This window comes from Lingula anatina, chromosome 1 (genome assembly GCF_051362555.1).
Source record: "Lingula anatina isolate TDL-2025a chromosome 1, LinAna3.0, whole genome shotgun sequence".
Classification (NCBI taxonomy): domain Eukaryota; kingdom Metazoa; phylum Brachiopoda; class Lingulata; order Lingulida; family Lingulidae; genus Lingula; species Lingula anatina.
Window position 1 is genome coordinate 71006358 of NC_141767.1, and position 19549 is coordinate 71025906.

General features: G+C 41.0%; 2 protein-coding genes across 8 annotated transcripts in view; one reads left to right on the plus strand and one right to left on the minus strand.

Annotated features, from left to right (window-relative positions):
• Window positions 1-127: 127 nt before the first annotated feature.
• LOC106173141 (zinc finger MYM-type protein 4) lies at window positions 128-16837 on the plus strand. Of its 5 annotated transcripts, XM_087000680.1 has the most exons (19): window positions 128-406; window positions 1151-2929; window positions 3637-3778; window positions 3981-4054; window positions 6403-7696; window positions 8760-8870; window positions 9010-10299; window positions 10662-10748; window positions 10920-11068; window positions 11344-11509; window positions 11773-11954; window positions 12175-12310; window positions 12471-12626; window positions 12989-13426; window positions 13581-13706; window positions 14020-14277; window positions 14505-14619; window positions 15199-15389; window positions 15475-16837. In XM_087000680.1, the coding sequence occupies exons 1-18, from the start codon at window positions 326-328 to the stop codon at window positions 15386-15388; spliced, it is 6774 nt and encodes a 2257-aa protein (XP_086856806.1). In that variant the 5' UTR covers window positions 128-325; the 3' UTR covers window position 15389; window positions 15475-16837. The 5 variants fall into 5 exon arrangements, with proteins under 5 accessions (XP_086856806.1, XP_013409611.2, XP_086856808.1 ...); XM_013554157.2 differs by having other exon boundaries at window positions 15199-16837; XM_087000682.1 differs by having other exon boundaries at window positions 10920-10996; window positions 15199-16837.
• Window positions 16838-17414: 577 nt separating this feature from the next.
• LOC106173124 (protocadherin Fat 4) overlaps window positions 17415-19549 on the minus strand; it is a 44183-nt gene continuing 42048 nt past the window's right edge. For all 3 annotated transcript variants that reach the window (XM_087000685.1, XM_087000686.1, XM_087000687.1), the window contains one exon: window positions 17415-19207. In XM_087000685.1, coding sequence (XP_086856811.1) covers window positions 18573-19207 — 635 coding nt within the window. In that variant the 3' untranslated portion in view covers window positions 17415-18572. The remainder of the gene's footprint in view (window positions 19208-19549) is intronic.

Consider the following 19549-nt stretch of genomic DNA (forward strand, 5'->3'; position numbering starts at 1 on the left):
GTTAATTTAACAAAGCAGATTAATAAAAACGCATCTGTTTTAATATGATAAGACATAAAAATATAAACTGGATAATGGTTACCTAAGTAATGCTCTTTTTTATGCGAAAATTAGATGCATGGACAAAAATTGAAATCGAGGCCACAGAAGCCATTGTTTGATGTGGGGGGAACCGATGACCAGAAGAATACGTTCAGATAAATTGTCTGCTGCAACCTCTCTTCGTAATTTACAGCTGTATTATGTACACTCATTTTATGTGAAGTGCGTACGATGTGCAAATGACCTTGAACTGTCTTGCATGTGGGTCATTTAAAAAAGAGGCATGGCGGATGCAACCGCGGGAAAGCACGGCATGGAAGATAACAATTTGACCGAGGCTCCTGCAGAAGAATCTACCATCAAGGTAATAAACAGATTCAACAAACAACATACGGATCCTGGTCGTTCGTATAACTGTTTTGATTCTCGAAATAGTGAAAACAAGATTACGCATTTCTCAATTTTAGAATGTTCAGGGAGCTAAAGTTAGTAATTGCGCATGGTTAGTGCTACTGCCATAACAATGTTTTCACATGAATTAGGGACGCGGTGAACTGAGCAGTGAGATAATTGTGATCTATGCTAATGATCGCACCTGCAACGTCAGGTTGACATCTCGTGTTATTGTTGACAACATACAGTTGCTGGTGCATATATGTCTCTTTGATTGGCTTAAATTAAAATCTCTCTAGTAATTTTAGGCCAATCTTGAGCCACTGCACTAGTATTCAAAGAAAATGCAATTAAGATATTCTTGTATTATTTGCTTAATTGGGCCCTACACTATGTTATTAATTTTTTTCAAAACATGGCCGACACCAATCATTATTTGATAGAATTTTAATTGTTTCTCTCAAGCTTTTAAAGGATAGTAAGTGTATGTCACAAAAGTTCTTCACCTTGACTGTCTGTTAATGAAAAAATAATCTGCAACAATAACCCAGCAAGACTAAGTCATGTCCTCTTTGGATGATATTCTGATTTATTTATTAATTTATTTATTTTTGAATATATTTATTTATTTATATTTTATTTTGGCTAAATTATGTTGTATATGATATTTTCCTATTCAGCCAGTATCTTTGTATTTATATATTTCATTTTTTAGGAAAGTATAAGCAGTACGTCTCTAGACAGAGACAACTCAAACATGGATGTGGAAAATGGACCTTATACTGATAAAGCATCAGAATCAAATCTGTCAGATAATTCCAATCTAGATGCAAAATCCAAAGGGGAAAGCCCAGACAGTCCTGCCCCCTCAGTAGAGGAGGAATCAAACATGAGTGCAATAGAAGATGAATCAGTTCTAAGTGATCAAGCCATACAGAATGGGGTGACACCTCCACCAATAGAAAACTCTGTTGCTGAGCCAGAAGAGAACGACCTTATACTGGAAAGGAACTCAGCAAATGCAGCAGAGGAGCCACCTGGCACACCAGAGAGCAGTACGGAGGATGTCAGCATCCAGCAGCCCCCTGTTGACCCAAGTCTAGAGGCTCAGCAGCAGGAGGAAGAGCAGGCAGCTGTGGATGCTGCAGGGGTGTCCCCAGGGTCAAGCCAGGGGGGTTCCCCCTCTGGAGATGATGGCCCAGTGGAGGGGGAGGGTGGAGAAGGAGACCTAGCTGCTGGAGTTGATGAGCAGATCCCATCTGTTCCACAGCAGACCAATGGAGATGAACTGGAGCCCAGTACAGAGAATGCAGCTGACAATGCTGAAGAGGACCAGCTGCTGGATGATGGAGATGGAGAGGATGAGGTACTGGATGAGGATGAGCTACTTGATGATGAGCAGCAATCGGATACACCTGTCAATCAGGAACATGCCCGGCCTGCAGCACAAGACAATAACCAACCACAGGCAGGTGAACCTGTCAATCAGGAACATGCTCCGCCCACGGCAGAAGACAGTAACCAACCACAGCCATGTGAGCCTGTCAATCAGCAAGATACACCAGCTAGTCAATCGGGAAATAAACAGCAATTAGTTGAGGAGTTTGTCAATAATCAAAAGTCTGCATCTCCCTCACCAACAGATGACCAAGTGCAACAATATGAACCTTTCAATCAAACAAGTGCTCCCTCCACCCCTTTAGGGGATGACCAAAAGGCAGATGAGCCTGTCAATCAAGGTGCTCCACCCACTTCGAAAGATGACCAGACCGAGCCTGTCAGTCAAGGAGATGCTCCACCCATTTCAAAGGATGACAAACAAGACAGTGTTCCAACAGAAAAAGAATTAAAATCTGAAAACAATGAAGAAAAAGTATCTCAGCAAGAAAATCTTTCTGAAATATCCCCAGAAGATTCCTCAGCAGATAAGATAAAGCCTGTGTCCTCAGAGGATGCCCCAGTGTCCTCAGAGGATCTCCAGCCAGCATTAAAAACTGATGATGTATCAGGGGCTAAGACAGTAAGCCCAATGTCTGTGTCATCTCCTGCAGCAGATCCAATGGACACTGAACCAGGTTCTTCTGTAGCAAGAGAAGAACCAATGGAAGTAGACGGCACTGATGGGAAGTCATCCCATGTGGAGAATATGGAGACAGATGCTGAAGAAACACTGGGTTCACTAACCAATCAAAGTGAAGGAGCTCAGGAGCAGACATCAACACGGAATGCAGCAGAAGACAACCAAGTACCAGACGTAGAAATAAGTGGTGACACCCAAGGATCTGGAACTGAAGTCAACGGTGAAACAGAAAGTGCTAATACCATCAAGATTTCAAAAGTGGAGACTGTGACAGCTAATTCTGGAGAAAATGTAACAGAAATCAAAACTGAGACAGAGTTTTGTAAAGAGGAGACAGGCACAGCTGAAGAAGGGACTGGAATGAAGATCACTTCCGTCTCTGGTGCAACCAAAACCAGTGAAGATGGCAGTCAGGTAAGGAGATGTGGGGTGAAGGGGTTTGGACGGGAAATGACCGCCGTCTGGTTTAAAAAAAGGACTCAAGACAGAATAATGGTCTTTGCTGAAGGACCAAAAGTTCAGTCCACTGAATTAAAGTAACTGTTGGTCAGTTCTTTTATGAAGTAAAATTAACCAAGCATCTCATTTCATTGGACTTCTGCCTGTTTATGTTGGAGCAGAGAAGACTAAATATTTGGCCTAAAGTTAAGACCAGATCTAAGTTGTTCATGAAACTGGTCTGCTATGTTGTTAGTATATCAAATGCTGACTGAAGTGAAGTCTGTTATGTACTCCCTCGAAAATTTCATAGGTAACAACCTGTTACATAGTAATTAATGCTGTTTAGGACAGAGAGTTAGGCGAGTGGTCATGGATGTCCAATATCACCGTACGAATACAATTTGATTGTTTAACATAAAATTAAAAAGTGATATGTAATGAGTAGAGTTATCTCCTCTGTCTTACTCCACTTTCACATGTGAAGTACTGCAACTCCTCTAATGGAACAAATGGGGGTCACAATATTCACACTGGGGTTTTGGGGTAAAGGTGAGTTGCAGTACTTCACATGTGAAGTACTGCAACTCCTCTAATGAAACAAATGGGGGTCACAATATTCACACTGGGGTTTTGGGGTAAAGGTGACAAGTATGCACATGTATTGTATTCTATACATTCAGGTTAGCAGGTCTGATCTAGAAGACGAGACCACTGAGAAGAGCCCCTCTGAGGCAAAAATAAAGAAGGAAATTTTTGACGATGACCAGAAAGAGAAACAGAACTCCAACACTACAGAATCACCTGCTTCTAAGGATGCTTCTGGTATTACTTGCAACATCAGAATTTTTCTATAATTTATACTTACAGTGCAAACATCTTTCTTCAGTAAATTGCAAATAGCATAACTATCTCTGCTCTGATTAAAATTTCTCCTGTGAATCAAGATCGTCAGTTGTACATTTATGGACTGTATCACATGATACTAAAACAAATAAGTACGATGGATTTCTTCATTTCATGAAAGCAGTCTCCAGTGAAGGGAAATCCTCCAAACCAGCTGCTACAAAAACACCACACAAATGTCTGGTCTGTGGAAAGGTGAAAAGCTTTTTTGTAACTGTATTGTCTTTGTAAGAAAGCATGCAGCTTCAATGTGAACTGCATGTCATTTCAATATTTAGTTGTTGTTGTTTTTTTTTTTTTTAAGAAAAACTTTTCTCTTCAGCTTGACTAATTCAGATCATAGTGAATTTAGTTACTTCTAATGTGTTTGTCTTATGCACATTAAAACTAAATCATTCTGTGAAATGGTGAAACTAAAGAATATGAGCTTCATTATTAGTACCACCAGCGTGTACGCTGGCGGTACTCATGGTTTTAGTCCCGACCCGTCTCGTCCGGCTCCGTTGGCTCCGCCGGCTCCGTAAGCTCCGCCGGCTCCGCGTACTGGCGCCGGATACAAGTCACCGTTACCGCTTCTCCTCCTAGACCGCAAGGACCCCTGTCCCCATCTCTTGGATTTAGGTCACATATAACCTCAACTTGAACCCCCAGATTTTTTTGTCTCAGTCGGTGCATTAACCTGGGCGTGACGCTTGTTGAAATGCACCCTTGTCAAAATTTTTGAAAATTCAATGCCAATTATTTACCCTACGGAAGGAATTATGGGAAAAATTTCTACAGACGGCTTTCCAAAAGTCATATGTGTAGATTTCAAATATGCCCTTGGATTTGACCTTTGACCTTTATTTCAAGGTCAAACAGGCCAAAATTTTCAAAAAAATGAAATTTTTTACAAAAAAAATATTATTTGCGCTGTTATTCAGACACTACACAGACTTAACCAATAATATTATTGGAAAGTCTTACCCTTTGGGTCATCTTTCATCTCCGTGAATTTGGGGTCAATCGGTGCATTTTCACGGGAGAAGCGGCCATAAGATACCGAAACTGAAAACTGTCTCTAATTCGGGAACCGTTAATGCTCGGACCCGTTCTTTTTTGCATTTTGTAGAGCATGTAAAGCCCAACATTGCATGTGGTCTCCGTTTTTTTGTATTTCATACGGTTTTCGTGTTATGCTGTATTAAAAAGTACATTGTGGTGACACATTATTGTAACTCAGAATTGTAACATTATATCTCCAAAACTGGCAGAGATAGGTCAATAGTTACTATTAAAGTTGAATAGGAAGTCACTTACTGGCAATTTAACAGTGACCATAAAATTGACCTTTGACCTACTTTTCACCATGAATTGAACTTTGCAAATTTTCGTTCCCTTTTATCACCAAAACTGGCAGAGATAGGTTCATAGTTACTATTGAACTTGAATAGGAAGTCATATACTGGCAATTTACTGTGACCTTAAATTTGACCTTTGACCTATTTTTGAACTGAACTTTGCAAATTTTTGTTCCCTTTTATCTCCAAAACTGGCAAAGATACGCCCATAGTTACTATTGAATTTGAATAGAAAGTCAGAGGCAATTTACTGTGACCTTTAAATTGACCTTTGACCTACTTTTCATCATGAACTGAACTTTGCAAATTTTCATTCCCTTTTATCTCCAAAACTGGCAGAGGTCCATAGTTACTATTGAACTTAAGTAGTAAGTCATATACTTGCAATTTACTGTGACCTTAAAATTGACCTTTGACCATCTTTTTACTATGAACTGAACTTTGCAAATTTTCTTTCTCCTTTATCTCTAAAACTGACAGAGATAGGTCCATAGTTACTATTGAACTTGAATAGGAAGTAATACACTAGCAATCTGTGACCTTGAAATTGACCTTTGACCTACTTTTTATGATGAACTGCTTTTTGCATGTTTTCAGGCCTTTAAATCTGCAAAATTGGCAAAGAAATGCCCATGGTTGCTATTGAACTTGAATAGAAATTCATAAACTATGATATTGAAATTGACCTTTGACCTACTTTTTCACCATGAACTGAGCTTTGCATATTTTCTTGCCTCTCATATCTTTAAAACTAGCAGAGATGTGCCCCTTGTTGCCCCTAGGTTTTCTCTTTTGTCAGCATATATGCACCATTAACAACACTTTTCAAGGAAAACCAATAGGCCTTTTGTCTAGAGAATACAGGAGTGATCAAGGGTAGGAAAATGCAAGTCAATTCGAAAATCTGCTTGATTGTACCATTTTTAGTTATATTTTTTTGCATATTTTGAGAACTCTTATTGATTGCATCTTATAGAGCTTGTCAAGCACAAGACTGGTGATGGTGTCCCTTTTTGGAAGGGGGGGGGTCCATACGAATGCCCTTACTCCAGCTGGTGGTACAATATCCGGAGGCGGTATCGCCTCTCTGATCCTCTAGTTATTATTATTATTATTATTATTATTATTATTATTATTATTATTATTATTATTTTAACGTAACATTTGGCTTTTCATTAAATCTTACTCCATTTTGTCAACCAGGTGGGCAAGTGCAAGTATAACATTGTACGCAATGGTGACACCAAACACCTCTGCGATGACAGGTGCTTCAAAATGTTCCGCACCAGTCCTGCTGCATTCTTAAAGGCAGAGGCCGCAGCAGGTCCAGAGATTACACAGAGCTCAGCGCCACCTACCTCCTCCCCTGATCGACCTCAGTTCTCCAAACAGCCAGAAAAATGTTGCTCTGTTTGTAAACGGCACGAGGTTTCCGCGGACAAGTTCTTGAGTTGGCAGGGGATGGAGTACTGCTCAGAGGACTGTCTGGACAAGTTCATGACATCTATTAGCACCACATGTTCACTGTGTAACCTCATCATTGCCGAGACTGCCAAAGGAAAACATTGTATCAAAGTGGGTAACACAGTGAGACCCTTCTGTAGCAGCAAATGTATGGAGGGGTTCACTAAAACTCTCAAGGTTTGCTCCTACTGCCAGAAAGACTTGAAGCAGATTGTGGGCAGCTTCATAGCCCCTGTTGGAAATAAGGGAAATGAGGAATTTAAAGATTTCTGTTCACAAGCCTGTCTGAAGAACTTTGAGGAGAAGCTGAAGGGGAAGGAGGAGAAAAAGAAAGACGTTGATGACATTGAGGTGATCTCCACCAAGGAGGGGTCAACACCTGGACAGAGGGTTACACGCTCCAGAACAGGCTCCATTCCTTCTAAATGTACAGTGTGTGGCAAGATTGCGCAGATCAAACATGAAGTGAACTTTGAGGAAAAGATTCACAAACTTTGTAGTGACCCGTGTTTTGCTGCCTTCAGGTATGCTAACAAACTGACGATGAACACATGTGACAACTGTGGGATTTATTGCAACAACGAGGGCACATCACCAATGTTTATACAGTTTGAGGGTCAGCAGCGGAGGTTCTGCAGCGATTTGTGTGTTTCTATTTTCAAGACTTCAATGACGAAGACTGCCTCCTGTACGTGGTGTAAGTCCACCAAGTCCAACTTCGACATGATCGAGAGAGTGGACGCCAAAAACAAATTCCAGCTATTTTGTTCCTTGAACTGTCTGTCTTTGTACCGAGTGAACCTGCAGGCGACCTCCAGCCAGCGAGTGACCTGTGACCAGTGTAAGAGATACTTCCCTGCCCAGTACCATCTGACCATGAGTGACGCCTCAGTCCGTAACTTCTGTTCTTACCCCTGTGTAATGAACTACCAGGCTCAGTTCCAGGCGCCTCAGCGAATTCCTGTGTCACCAGCATCAACCCAGGCCAAAGTCACCACACCACAGCCACCTAGGATACCACCAACAAACCAAGGTTGGTAGAACCACAATTATATGGTGATAGTATTATTATTAATTTTTCAATATTTGTACAATATGGTATTTATGTCACGAGTGTTATACAGTGCTATCAATATGCACTTCAATCTGTTCTTATGAAAATTGGAAAAGATCAAATGTTGCATGTTTATAGTTATTGAACAGGGTCAAATTCCTTCACAATATAGCCCCAGAAAAGAACAAGTCACAAATGTCCTTTTCAAGGACACTGGAATTAGTTTTGCCATAAATTACCCTTTTCTGTGAAGAGAAATGATGAAAAACTGCTTCCTCATAACCTGCAGCCTGCTGATTGCCACAGTTTCCACTGCCTGTATAACCTAATACCTCGGCAAGTGCTCATAATAAAGTTAAGTGACTTTGGTAGAGTAGGAAGACTGTGGTTAGGTGAGTTCTGCCATTTGATCTGGATTTTTGTTTCACCAGACATCTTGGGCAATGAATGTTGGGAAATTTTTAAGAGCAGGTAACATAGATCAGTTCTCCACTTGCCTGTGGTCATCAAGTGATCAGGACATTGGTCAAGCTGAGGACAGTTGGACGTCATTCCACTTCACAATTTTACTCGGATTTTGACATGAAAAACATACATGGCCTGTTTTTTGTCGTTTTGAAAAATAAGACTTAGTACGTGGAGATTTTCTAGTCTGTTCGTACCCGTCATTTGAGTACTGGAGGAAGCCGCGTAGCCCGGAGAGACTGGGAAGAAGATGCCTGGTGGAAGGTGGGTACAGTAGACATTTGCTTGCTTGCCACAAGTCCTGTATAGGAGGGCAGTTTTTCATCATTTTATTTCATCATTTGCCAAGGGTTGGGATGGTCATTATTGCCTATTTAGGAAATAAAATTAATTGGTATGACACTGCTGGTATTGTATTCAAAGCAAAAAAATAGGACAGAAGTCTCAGATGATTGAAGAGATTAACATTTCCAACTGTCATTGCTTGCTTTTTGAAATATTTACATACAAACAAAAAAAAACATTGAATGATGTTCATTAATTGTGAAACTAATAAGGCAGTATATGGATGTTCCAGGTGACCCATCTGAAGTTTTTCCAATGAAGTTGGTGATGGTGGGTCCTGTGGTGAAGTTAGAGAAGTTACAGGATCAGGATGTGGAGTACACGGAGGTCACGGCTAGGACAGGTAGGCTATGGCATGGTTTTAGTATTATGGTTCTTTTTATCTACAGCTTTTATGATGGTCACTGGTTTTCAGTTTCGTGTGAAATTGAATGATGTAATATTTTAGGGGCAGAATTTGATATCATATACTTTTATTTTAGGAGCCAGCGGAAGAAAATGGAAGTCTTTTGCTGAATCAAAAAAGCGAGAACCAGAGAAGAGAGTGAAGACCAAACACGCTGAAGCCAAAGCATTGCATTCTAAAAAAAGAAAAATACAAAATGTCACTGTTGGGAAAAAGGAAAAATTGCCTGTACCCAATCCATCAAAATTAAGAAGGAACTTAAAGCCCGGAGCAGCTAAACAACCAGTTTCTGCCCGTCTGCAAGCCAGATATAGTATTAATAGTAGTACAGTCACAAAGGCAAAAACTGTTCCCAATTCAAAAGGATTAAAAGTAATAAAAAAAGATATTCAAGTGCCTTCACTGCAACCTGTCATTGACCTCACGAGGTACAATAGTTTGTTCAAGTCCCAGAAACTGTCCAGGTTGAGAAAGAGTGTGCGGTTACCTTCAAAGACCAGACCAACCAGGTCAAAACAGTTGGAAAAGGCGATTTCTTTGAGGACAGGGCCTCGAAAAGAAAAGTGGGATTCAAGAAAAGAATTAGATATGTCTGTGATAGAATACAATAAGTGCAATGTAAAAAAGAATGAACAGTCTGTGATAGAAAGGAACAGAGGCAATAATGTAGTAAAAAGTCAAAATATGTCAAATTCCCTTGTTCCCCTAAAGTCTATGCAATCTTCAAAGACAAGGTCCCGAAAGCTGGATTTATTTAAACGCCTAAATAACTTAATGCAGCCAGTAGTGGTGCTACAGCAAAACATGTCCAATATTCAACTCAACAAGCCAGTTAAGGTGGACGAGGCTGAAATTAATCTGCAGTTGAGTACTCGGGGTAAACCAGCAGGGCCTCCGGTTGGAAGGGGAAGGAAGCTGAGAGACAGAAAAGGAACAGGAACCGCTACTGGAAAGAAAAACCTTGCCAAACAAAAAGTGAAGTTAGAACCACAAACTGACCAAATGTATGGAGGTGTGCGCATTTCACCAAGAAAGCGATCTTCTCAGTTTTCACAGTTTGAAAAAGAAATCTCAGGAACTGTCCTGAGAAAAAGATTAGATAAAACTGCCGTCGCACTAGATGAGAAAAAACTGTTCTCTGATGATTCTGGAGAAATGTCAGAGGAGGACTGTGGGTTCACTGACGTAACAGGAGATCTGTCAGATGATGATGATGATGAAGAAATTGCTAAAACAGGGATGATATCAAAAATAATAGAAAAACTAGGCAAGGAATCAGACACTGACCTGTTAGTTGGTGGAGTGACGGCCATTGATAAAGATGCCAGGGAGAGACCACGTGTTAGAAGAAACTTGAGAAGCAGATGTACATAATATACATAACATTTATATAAAAATAAATACATTACATTTCATTTGTATAAAGAAATGTTGTTTAAGCTAGTCTTGTACTGCCAGCATTTTCACAGTCACGGGATCTGTACCATGCCCCTTCCACCCCCCCCCCACCCCCCACCCCTCCTTTTGTGTGAAGGATCCTGACCCTGTTTAATGTTGATCAACATAAGATGTATTACTTTGTAAGAGAAAAACTTCAATTTTCTTTGCATTTAAGTCTAACATTTCAAAATAGTGATTGGAATGACAGTTTACTTAATACTTTGTATTGTGTCTTGTGATAAATGGAAAATGGTTGAGTATTTCAATAACTCTATTTTCACATTCCAGCTATAGGTGCCACTGTGGCCCCTGGTGGGCTGGGTAACATCCCCATTATCTCCAACGTCATGTCACTGGCTCCTTCCCAAACACAAGGTGACTGTCAGCCTGTTAGCTCCAAATAACTGGACTTTATCAGTAATTAAACTACTACTGTTGGGCACTAAATGCTAAATAAGTGACACCTTACATATTGCTATTAAACAATATAGGTAGTGGAATGACCTGCAGAATGTTATTGTGATTGTGGTTGTTTTGTTTTTATAGCCACACCACAAAACAGGAGCAACAGTAGAGGTACTCAGCCACCCCCCTCTTACACCCCAGCTGGCACCACTGCTAAGGTAAGCACCAGTTACACCAGTAGAGGTACTCAGCCACCCCCCTCTTACACCCCAGCTGGCACCACTGCCAAGGTAAGCACCAGTTACACCAGTAGAGGTACTCAGCCACCCCCCTCTTACACCCCAGCTGGCACCACTGCCAAGAAAGGCAGCAGTGAACACTCTTGGGGGGGTTAATTCCCTGCTTTTCATCACATTACCAGGTATGTCTGTCATGAAGTATATAATATTTTCGAAGTCACAAGCAGTATTAGTGTAACAATATATTTTAATACTGTACTGTCTTGTTCACCATTGCCAAGATAGTTTTGATTGTTCACCAGATTGTGGTATATTTCTGTTCTCAGCCCCAGCCGCCATCCCCTGCAGCAACACAGCAGGTGGTGCGGAAGGTGATCGTCCAGCCACCCCCTCCAAAGTCTGTGAAGAATAAGTCACTGCTGTGTAAACCGTTTACGCAGACCAAGGCGACATCCTGCCGCCCCCATGTGACCACCACTGGGGTACAGACTGGTAAGCAGGGTCAACCTGGCGTGAAGGGGGGAGGCTTAACATATTTAATATCAATTCTCACAATATTATGAATTCCAATCATAACATCATGTCCTGTAATAATGTCATTTATGTTTGTAGATTATTTTTCTTTGAAATTTATTTGATATAGATACATGATAAATTTTTTATCTAAGAACCAGGTCTTTGCACATATTTATAACAGCAGTTGTGTCCCACATCATGTATACTCTCTGTGTTCATGGGAGTTTGCTTTCTTCCAGACAAGGACAAGGAGCCCAAGAGTATGATTGTCCCGGTACCTGTGCCCATCTATGTCCCGGTGCCCATGGCCATGTATACCTATCCCACTCCATACCCACTACCCATCCCGGTGCCTATCCCGGTACCCTGCTTTATACCTACCACCAAGAAATCTGCGGATTCCATCCTGAAGCAGATCAAGGTAAGAGATGGACATCTTTTGTTTCATATAGTATTGTGCTGGTAAAACTGTTAAGCCCATCTCCCTAGTTTAGTCAAAACCTGATACTAACAATTTTACCAGGAATTACTTTATTTATGAAGGTATGTGGACATGAAGTAGTTTGGATGATGTGGGTAAACTTTGCATTTGTCAGCTTTTAATATATTATTCAGAACCCTGTTCTATTATCTTTTTTCAGGAAATTCAAGAGCGTATGCCAGCTGATCCATTTGAAGCTGAATTGTTGATGATGGCAGAAGCTGTGGCGACTGCGGAGAAAGATGACAGTGACAGCGAGTCTGACAGGGCTGCGGAGGAAGTGAATAAATCTGCTGGTAAGGCTAGAGACCTCTGTCACTTGCTGACATTGTTAACACTGGTTTTTGGCTTATTTTGTACACCTGAAACATTTAAATTGTTTGACGGAAAAAATGTAGTGCATGAAAATTAAACAAAGATATGATAACAGTGTGTCTTGTAACTTCACTCCCTCAGGTGAGACAGCAGCACAACCAGTTCCAGATGTGCCTGTACCTTCCCAGGATGCATTTGGGGAAGATATGCTCCAGATGGCGCTGCGTATGGCCTCAGAAATGACGGACCAACCCATGGACCTGGAAACCTCTCTAGAGCCCGTACCTGTTCAGCAAGGTGAGAACTTCCTTCAGCTAATATTTGTCCTTTTCATCAAAGTCAGAGAAACTCAGTGTTGACAGTAACTAACACAAAGCAAGTAACACTCTGTGGTAAGGCCAACACATTGCCTTGGTTCAATTTTTATACTTGCAAGATCAAACCATGAAGTTCCAGTCTTGTTCAGCAACATGTGCCTGACAAGGTGGAATCACATGGGACATGTTTATGTTGATATCCACTGTGATAACTTGTCTGCTGTAGAATGTACTAACCTGGTGTTACTGTAGCTGTATTGTAACTCATAGCTTTATATCAGCTTGAAATAGACAAGTCTTGCTGAATAGTACATCTTATTACATTAAATAACTGTGTTCCAGGCTCAGGTGTGGATTACAGCACTATAGAGGCCGACCCCGATGTCATCCACACTGCTGTGCCAACACGAACCAGGTCTAAAGGCCGCGGCCGAGGCAGGAGAGGACGAGGCGCTAAGAGGACCAAAGTGGAGGAACCCCCTCCTGAACCGACCCCACCCCCACCCCCACCCCCCGCCCAAGACCAACCCACACCCCCTGACGCTGACATGCATCTCAAGTACACTTACGGCGTAAACGCATGGAAACACTGGGTCATTCAGAAAAACATGCAGCTGGAAAAGGTGACCTCAAAAGGCAGCAAACTGAAGCATTTTAAGACAGATCTGCTGCAGATGACGGCAGATGAGCTGAATTTCTCCCTGTGTCTGTTTGTGAAAGAAGTGAGGAAACCCAATGGAGAGGAGTATGCCTCTGATAGCATATTTTACCTTTGTCTAGGTAAGTTTGCTGGGATATGCTAGATATTTTGTATGAACCTTTTGACAACATATGGCATATTGCTGTAATGATAGAATGACCCATTGCCATTTCTCCATGGTAACTTTTAGGGGAGTTGTAAGTGACATTTATTGAAGGTAAAATTATCTTTCAGGCATTCAGCAGTACCTCTTTGAAAATGGCAGGATTGACAACATCTTCACCGATTTCTATTATGAAAAGTTTACAGAATGTCTGCATGAGGTGGTTTCTAAGTACCAAGCTCGGCTCAACACAGCAGGTAAACTTGTTTGTACTAACATTATGAAGTAGTCTTAATGGGGCCAGATTTTCACAATTTGTCTTAAATGGTTAAAGATGAGAGTCTTTTGGATATCTGCAGACATTGAGGTGTGGTATTTATGTCCTCCACACCACCCATTTAGAGCTGCCCTCCTGTGGTGCTTGCATTTTATGAATTTCTTAACAAAAAATATTTTTTTATTCTTCTTCAGAGTTAACCTGCACATATTCCTCCTAGATATATTACATCCTGACAAAATAGTAAGATAACTACCATTGGTTCAGATTGCCAAATATATACTATATTCCAGGTCTTCTGGTGTGCCGTATAGAGGAAGAGCACCTATGGGAGAGCAAACAACTCGGTGCCCACTCTCCTTATGTGCTGCTAAACACCCTGGTCTACTTCAACACCAAGTACTTCATGCTGAAGACCCCTGCAGACCACATGAAGCTGTCCTTCTCTCACATCATGAAGCACTGGAAGAAGACAAATGTCCCCACTGGGAAGACCCCAGGCAGGAGTGTCTACCTCAGATACTACGCACCTACACCCAACAACCAGAAAGGTACACACACCTGTTGAAACAAACATCTTCTGATTTCTTAGACTTGACATCTTGTTTAACATAGCTGTATTAATCAAAATTCTGTATTTTTTATCATGAAAGTATGGATTTTGTCACTCTGTTTTACTGTAGAACTTGCATGTGATCAAGACTACCAAGGTCACATATGTTCAGTTAAAAATACTTCATAATACTCGTGAAATATTAACAAATTTCTCTGTGTTCAGTTGAATCAGGTCAAAAGAGGAAGAGGGAGGAAGTGCCCGTCTTTGAACAAGGAGAAAATATTGACAATCCTCTCAGGTGCCCTGTGAAGTTGTACGAGTTTTACTTGTCTAAGTGGTAAGATTGCTTCCTTAAAGGGATAATAACTCTTCGTTTCGGCCAAAAAATGAATTTTCCTGGAGTAAACAACAATTTTCCCATACTTACCAATGGTTAATGAATCCATTTTTACATTCAAAGTTAGTCCCTGGTTTTTTTCTAAAAAGTTTGGGTTTTTTGTTAAAATCTCTTAAGAGATTTTAACAGAGTATAACCATCAATGGAGGTCACATGGTCTAAAGACAAGCTCAGATATCAGAATAATAGCTATAACTACCGTTTTTGTGGTAAAACAGAATATATTATATTTCTATGAGTTGTTCACAATGTTTTTATTGTGAAATATAGATCTCATACGAAGAGTTATTATCCCTTTAACTTTAAATCATTCTATTGAAAAAGGTGAATTGCCAGGTCCATCCATTTAGTTTGTTTTAATCACTTTAAAGTCATTCCCTACAGTAATGGAATAGGTGACTTATTTCATTCATAGTTGATTGACTACAGAAGAAATGGGTCCTAGTCAAGTTTGGTCTTTCTTTGCTAGTAAACATTCCACAAGAAGATGCTTTAGTTGATGTCTTTTTTTGTTTTCAGTCCTGAGAGTATCAAGAGTCGCAGTGACCTGTTTTACCTGGTCCCAGAGAGGTCCTGCGTCCCTGACAGTCCCGTCTGGTACTCCACTCTGCCCCTGCAGGTAGAGGCTCTGAACAAGATGCTGGCCAGAGTGATGATGGTTAGAGAAGTACAGGAGGCACATATGACTATACAGCCTGTATATGTGTGAGGTCCAGAGGGCACATAGACTATACAGCCTGTATATGTGTGAGGTCCAGGAGGCACATATGACTATACAGCCTGTATATGTGTGAGGTCCAGAGGGCACATATGACTATACAGCCTGTATATGTGTGAGGTCCAGAGGGCATGTGACTATACAGCCCTTTTTGTGAGAGAAACCATGAGAAGATTCTAGAACTGAATAATTAGGAAATGACAGCCTAATGCATTATTTTAGTGATGATATAAGGGCCCATTCGTTTGGAGCGGTTATACTCTGTTGCCATATAATGTGATACTATTTGTATGCATATTCACGTAGGCTTTAAGCTATCTACACCAATGACTGTACGAACTGTGAGAAAGCTGCGTCTGTTCTATATGTATGTGGATAAAAGGACAGCTTCTTGAAGTAAGAACAAGATTAATGGTTGCCAGATTTCTAGCGCAGTTTTAAGAAATACTGCATCTCTTCTTTCTAATTGTTCCTTTATCAAGGGATATATAATACTATTGATGTACTCAAGAAAAATGTTGAAATTATGTTAAATGTTAGTAATTGTACATATAGAACAACAGTAGACGTTTCTCTTTATTAGTGCTGTTGTAAGAATATTTTTACATTATATAAATACTGAAAAGTCGCTTGTTTTGTCCGCGGAACGTGCATGGAAGTCCACAGTTTTGTGCGCTACGTCACCTAAGTGAGCGTTGTCATGGAAGGTTTATATTGTTTCTGTACAAACAACTTCCAAGGTCACGTGTCAATATGGAAAGACGAGATTTCCAGACGAGAAACGTGATGCGTACCTGGGGTAGAAGGCACGGGCGGGAAAATTCGAGGAAACCTCTGCACAGAAATATTTTGTGAAAAGATTTGCCAGTAAGGATGCAGCGTTCAGTGGAAGATTATTAATATCACGTTGTCGTTCGAGTGACACGATATTTTACCACGTGATAGACCTGGTTAGAACTATAGGCCTTCTAAGAATAGGAATAATATTGTCATTTATGAATGAGGTCAAGGTCGTCCTAGGCGGACGGTTTACCCCGGTGTAACAGAAATGAAAGTCCGCTAGGAACCGTAGTCCGCTTTCCCTCACTTTGTACACCTGCCTACCAGTTGTAGCTAGTGGCACATGAATGTACGTACAAAGACCGATAGTTTTGTGTGCATGTTTAATCCCATAGAGATTGATGTAACGTAATTCTATACTTAAAAACCACTCGTCGGGTAGATTTCAGTGATATTATCAGTATTGTATAGTAGTGTAACTGTAGAGCGGTTTCTGTAGAAAAGGCAGCCGTACATGTAGAACAGGAGCGAAGCCTCCATCATTAAAAGGAAAACTTGCTTCAGTTAGAGATACGATGTTCACCGTCTTGTTATTATTACAGTGAGCATTATGTGGTCTTCAATGCAATCCTAGTTACTTAATAAACTTTTTTTACAAGAGCGATGGTTTTTGTTGTGCTTCTGGGTTAACTTTGTTTTCGGCAGGACAAAAAAGAAAAACGATGTAACATTTTAAATATTTTATTTTATAACTGTTAAAGACAACTAAAGATGGCGCAGAGAGCTTTGTCGTGGTGATCGTAACACTGCACTCTCTAAGGTAGGATTGGCGACGCTGAGTTGCGCGTTTTTAACTCTACATCGCCGGTCCTGTAAACCTACTCATTTAAAGAAACTCACTAGAAAGCTTCCTGCAGCATGCAGTGTTGGTGGGGCTGTCGCACGGCCCTGTGTGTGATAGTTCATCTCCAAGATTATATAATAATAAAATATGTGCTCTGTGAAATACTTCCAAACGTTAGCTATGCGTATGTGCAGTTTACGCTTACACGTTTAATTAAGCAGATATGTAATTCGGATATATTATACTGAATATTGTTACAGCAGGTTGAGGAACAACAGTGCCCTAGCTAGACACGCACACGTGTCCAATTCCGCTATCACCAGAACTAACTGATTTGCTTCGTTCAACGTTAAGTTATAAAAGCAATATGTGTAACAATTAAATACATCAAACTCAAGCTATAAGCGTAACTTTATACCATTTACAGTGACTTTGCTTGTGCAAAAATAGATTTGTGCAAAATTTATACAAATGAACTACTCGCCGCCCCCACAAAGAGGGGTTTCAGTCTTTCCGCCCAGTTTTATCGTTTACCGCCCGTTTTAGTGATATATTTACAAGTTGTCTCTGACTGCAATGTTGGGTTCCGTGGCATATCCGGCGTGCAGAGGGTGCGTTCTTCACCGTTGTCGCCGCCAGGACTATGATATTGTCACAGGAGGCCGGGGAGGGCCGACTGCTACCAACTCAGAGGTAGTATTTCGGCCAGAAATCACAAACGCTGACGACAACAAACCAAGTCCGGTCTAACTTCCTTAAGATGGAGCAGGAAGGAGAGAGAAGAAGAATCACACGTGCCAGGATTCCAACATTGCAGAGTTGACTTCAACGTGTTCTGGAAGGTACCCGTCTCTTCGCCCGTCTTCACAGTGGACATCACAATGACTGAATGTGACCATGGCACTACGTCCTTCAGTACAGCACAAGCCACCCCGTGCCATGTTGTCATATAGCCAGTATAGAGAGGATAAAGATTTACACTATTTTATATATGAGACAATGAAATGATCTCCTCTACTTTCGCATTCTGGATCGTTCACTATCTAAGTCAAGTTTACACTGAAATGAACTGATTTTCTTGCGCATTCTGGATCGTTCACTATCTAAGTCAAGTTTACACTGAAAGAAACTCCTCTTTTAGCGCATTCTGAATCGTTAACTATCTAAATCCAGTTTACATTGAAATGAACTGACTTTCTTGCGCCTACTGGATTTCACTATCTAAGTCCAGTTTACACTAACATGAACTGATTTTCTTGCGTATTCTGGGTCGTTCACTATCTAAGTCCAGTTTACACTCAATGAGAAATGGATCTCGGGTTTAATGGCGCAGGATGTGCAATGGATCAGTAAGTATCACAATAAAATTAAGTTTTGTTTTTCAGTTGTTATTCCTTTCTGTGCGCGACTATTATCAACATACAGTGTCGTCTGAGCAAGTCCAGTCTTCTTCAGTTGCTCACGCACGAACAGTGTCTTACGAATCAACAATAAATGCAATAATACTGGCAGTGATATGCTGGAATTTTAAATAACTAAACGCCACCCCAATTACTTCTTGTAGTAGTATCGGTAGTACCCACTCTTGCGCGCAGCGTATGGAGAGTAACTCTTCCGTGGTGCCGGCCGCTGGGGTGGGGCCGGGCCCTTCCCGCCACTTCCACATCTCACCAAACAGCAGCCGCAATTATTGCCTTTACCACCCGCGCCCATCCCCGAGATAGTGAGTTTCAATTTGGCCTCTGCTTTTAATTCATTATTATAGAGATCAGTGGCTCGAATAGTGTATTCTAATGTCCTCCCGTGGGGCTGAGTTATTAACTTGTCCGTGGCAATGATATTGCCTTTCTGGGGGTCAATAATGACCACTCCCTCGGGTTTCCCGAACAGACGGTAATCGTAGGCCGACTCCAGCTCATCAATCTTGTCATAGGCGAAGGGCGTGGAGAGGATGCTCCAAGGAGGGGTGGAATAGTGCACCACGTGGCGATACTCATCGTGGGTAAACCTGGGTGGGTTGTCATTGATATCACTGAGGATAATGGCCGCTTGCGCCGTGGCGTTCACAGGAGGAACCGTGTTGCCGACCGCGTGCACCTCGAAGGCATAGTACTTCAAGCCCATATCGCGGTCCATGGTGCCTGTCACGATGATCTGGCCAGTCGTGGGATCCAACTTGAAAGGCACTGGAAACACGAGAAAATATAATATAATAATATATAAATGTGATCTAGACAAATGGAGAAACAAGGAGTTTTTGAAATGGTCGTACCCTTAAGGACCATCTCCAGTTCAACTTAGAAAACTTGTCTGTTTATATCCTGTATAGTGATTAGCAATTGCTAAAATAGCATTTGTTTTTGGACAATTGGATTTATATGGTGAGTTAAAGCTAAAGTTCTTGGTTGGTCAGTCTCATGAACTGTAAAAACACACACCGTATTTCAATCACTTTAAAATTGAAGAAAGGTGTTCAAGGGGAACGCTTGTAGCGTTACACAAAAAAACGTTAGTAAACAACAATGGTG

Excerpts from the sequence above, each read along its gene's own strand:
- LOC106173141 (XM_013554157.2), top strand. The coding sequence starts at position 326 with ATGGCGGATGCAACCGCGGGAAAGCACGGCATGGAAGATAACAATTTG. Across the intron at positions 4,055-6,402 it reads AATGTCTGGTCTGTGGAAAG|GTGGGCAAGTGCAAGTATAA; the intron begins GTGAAAAGCTTT and ends TTTGTCAACCAG. Across the intron at positions 12,311-12,470 it reads GGAAGTGAATAAATCTGCTG|GTGAGACAGCAGCACAACCA; the intron begins GTAAGGCTAGAG and ends TCACTCCCTCAG.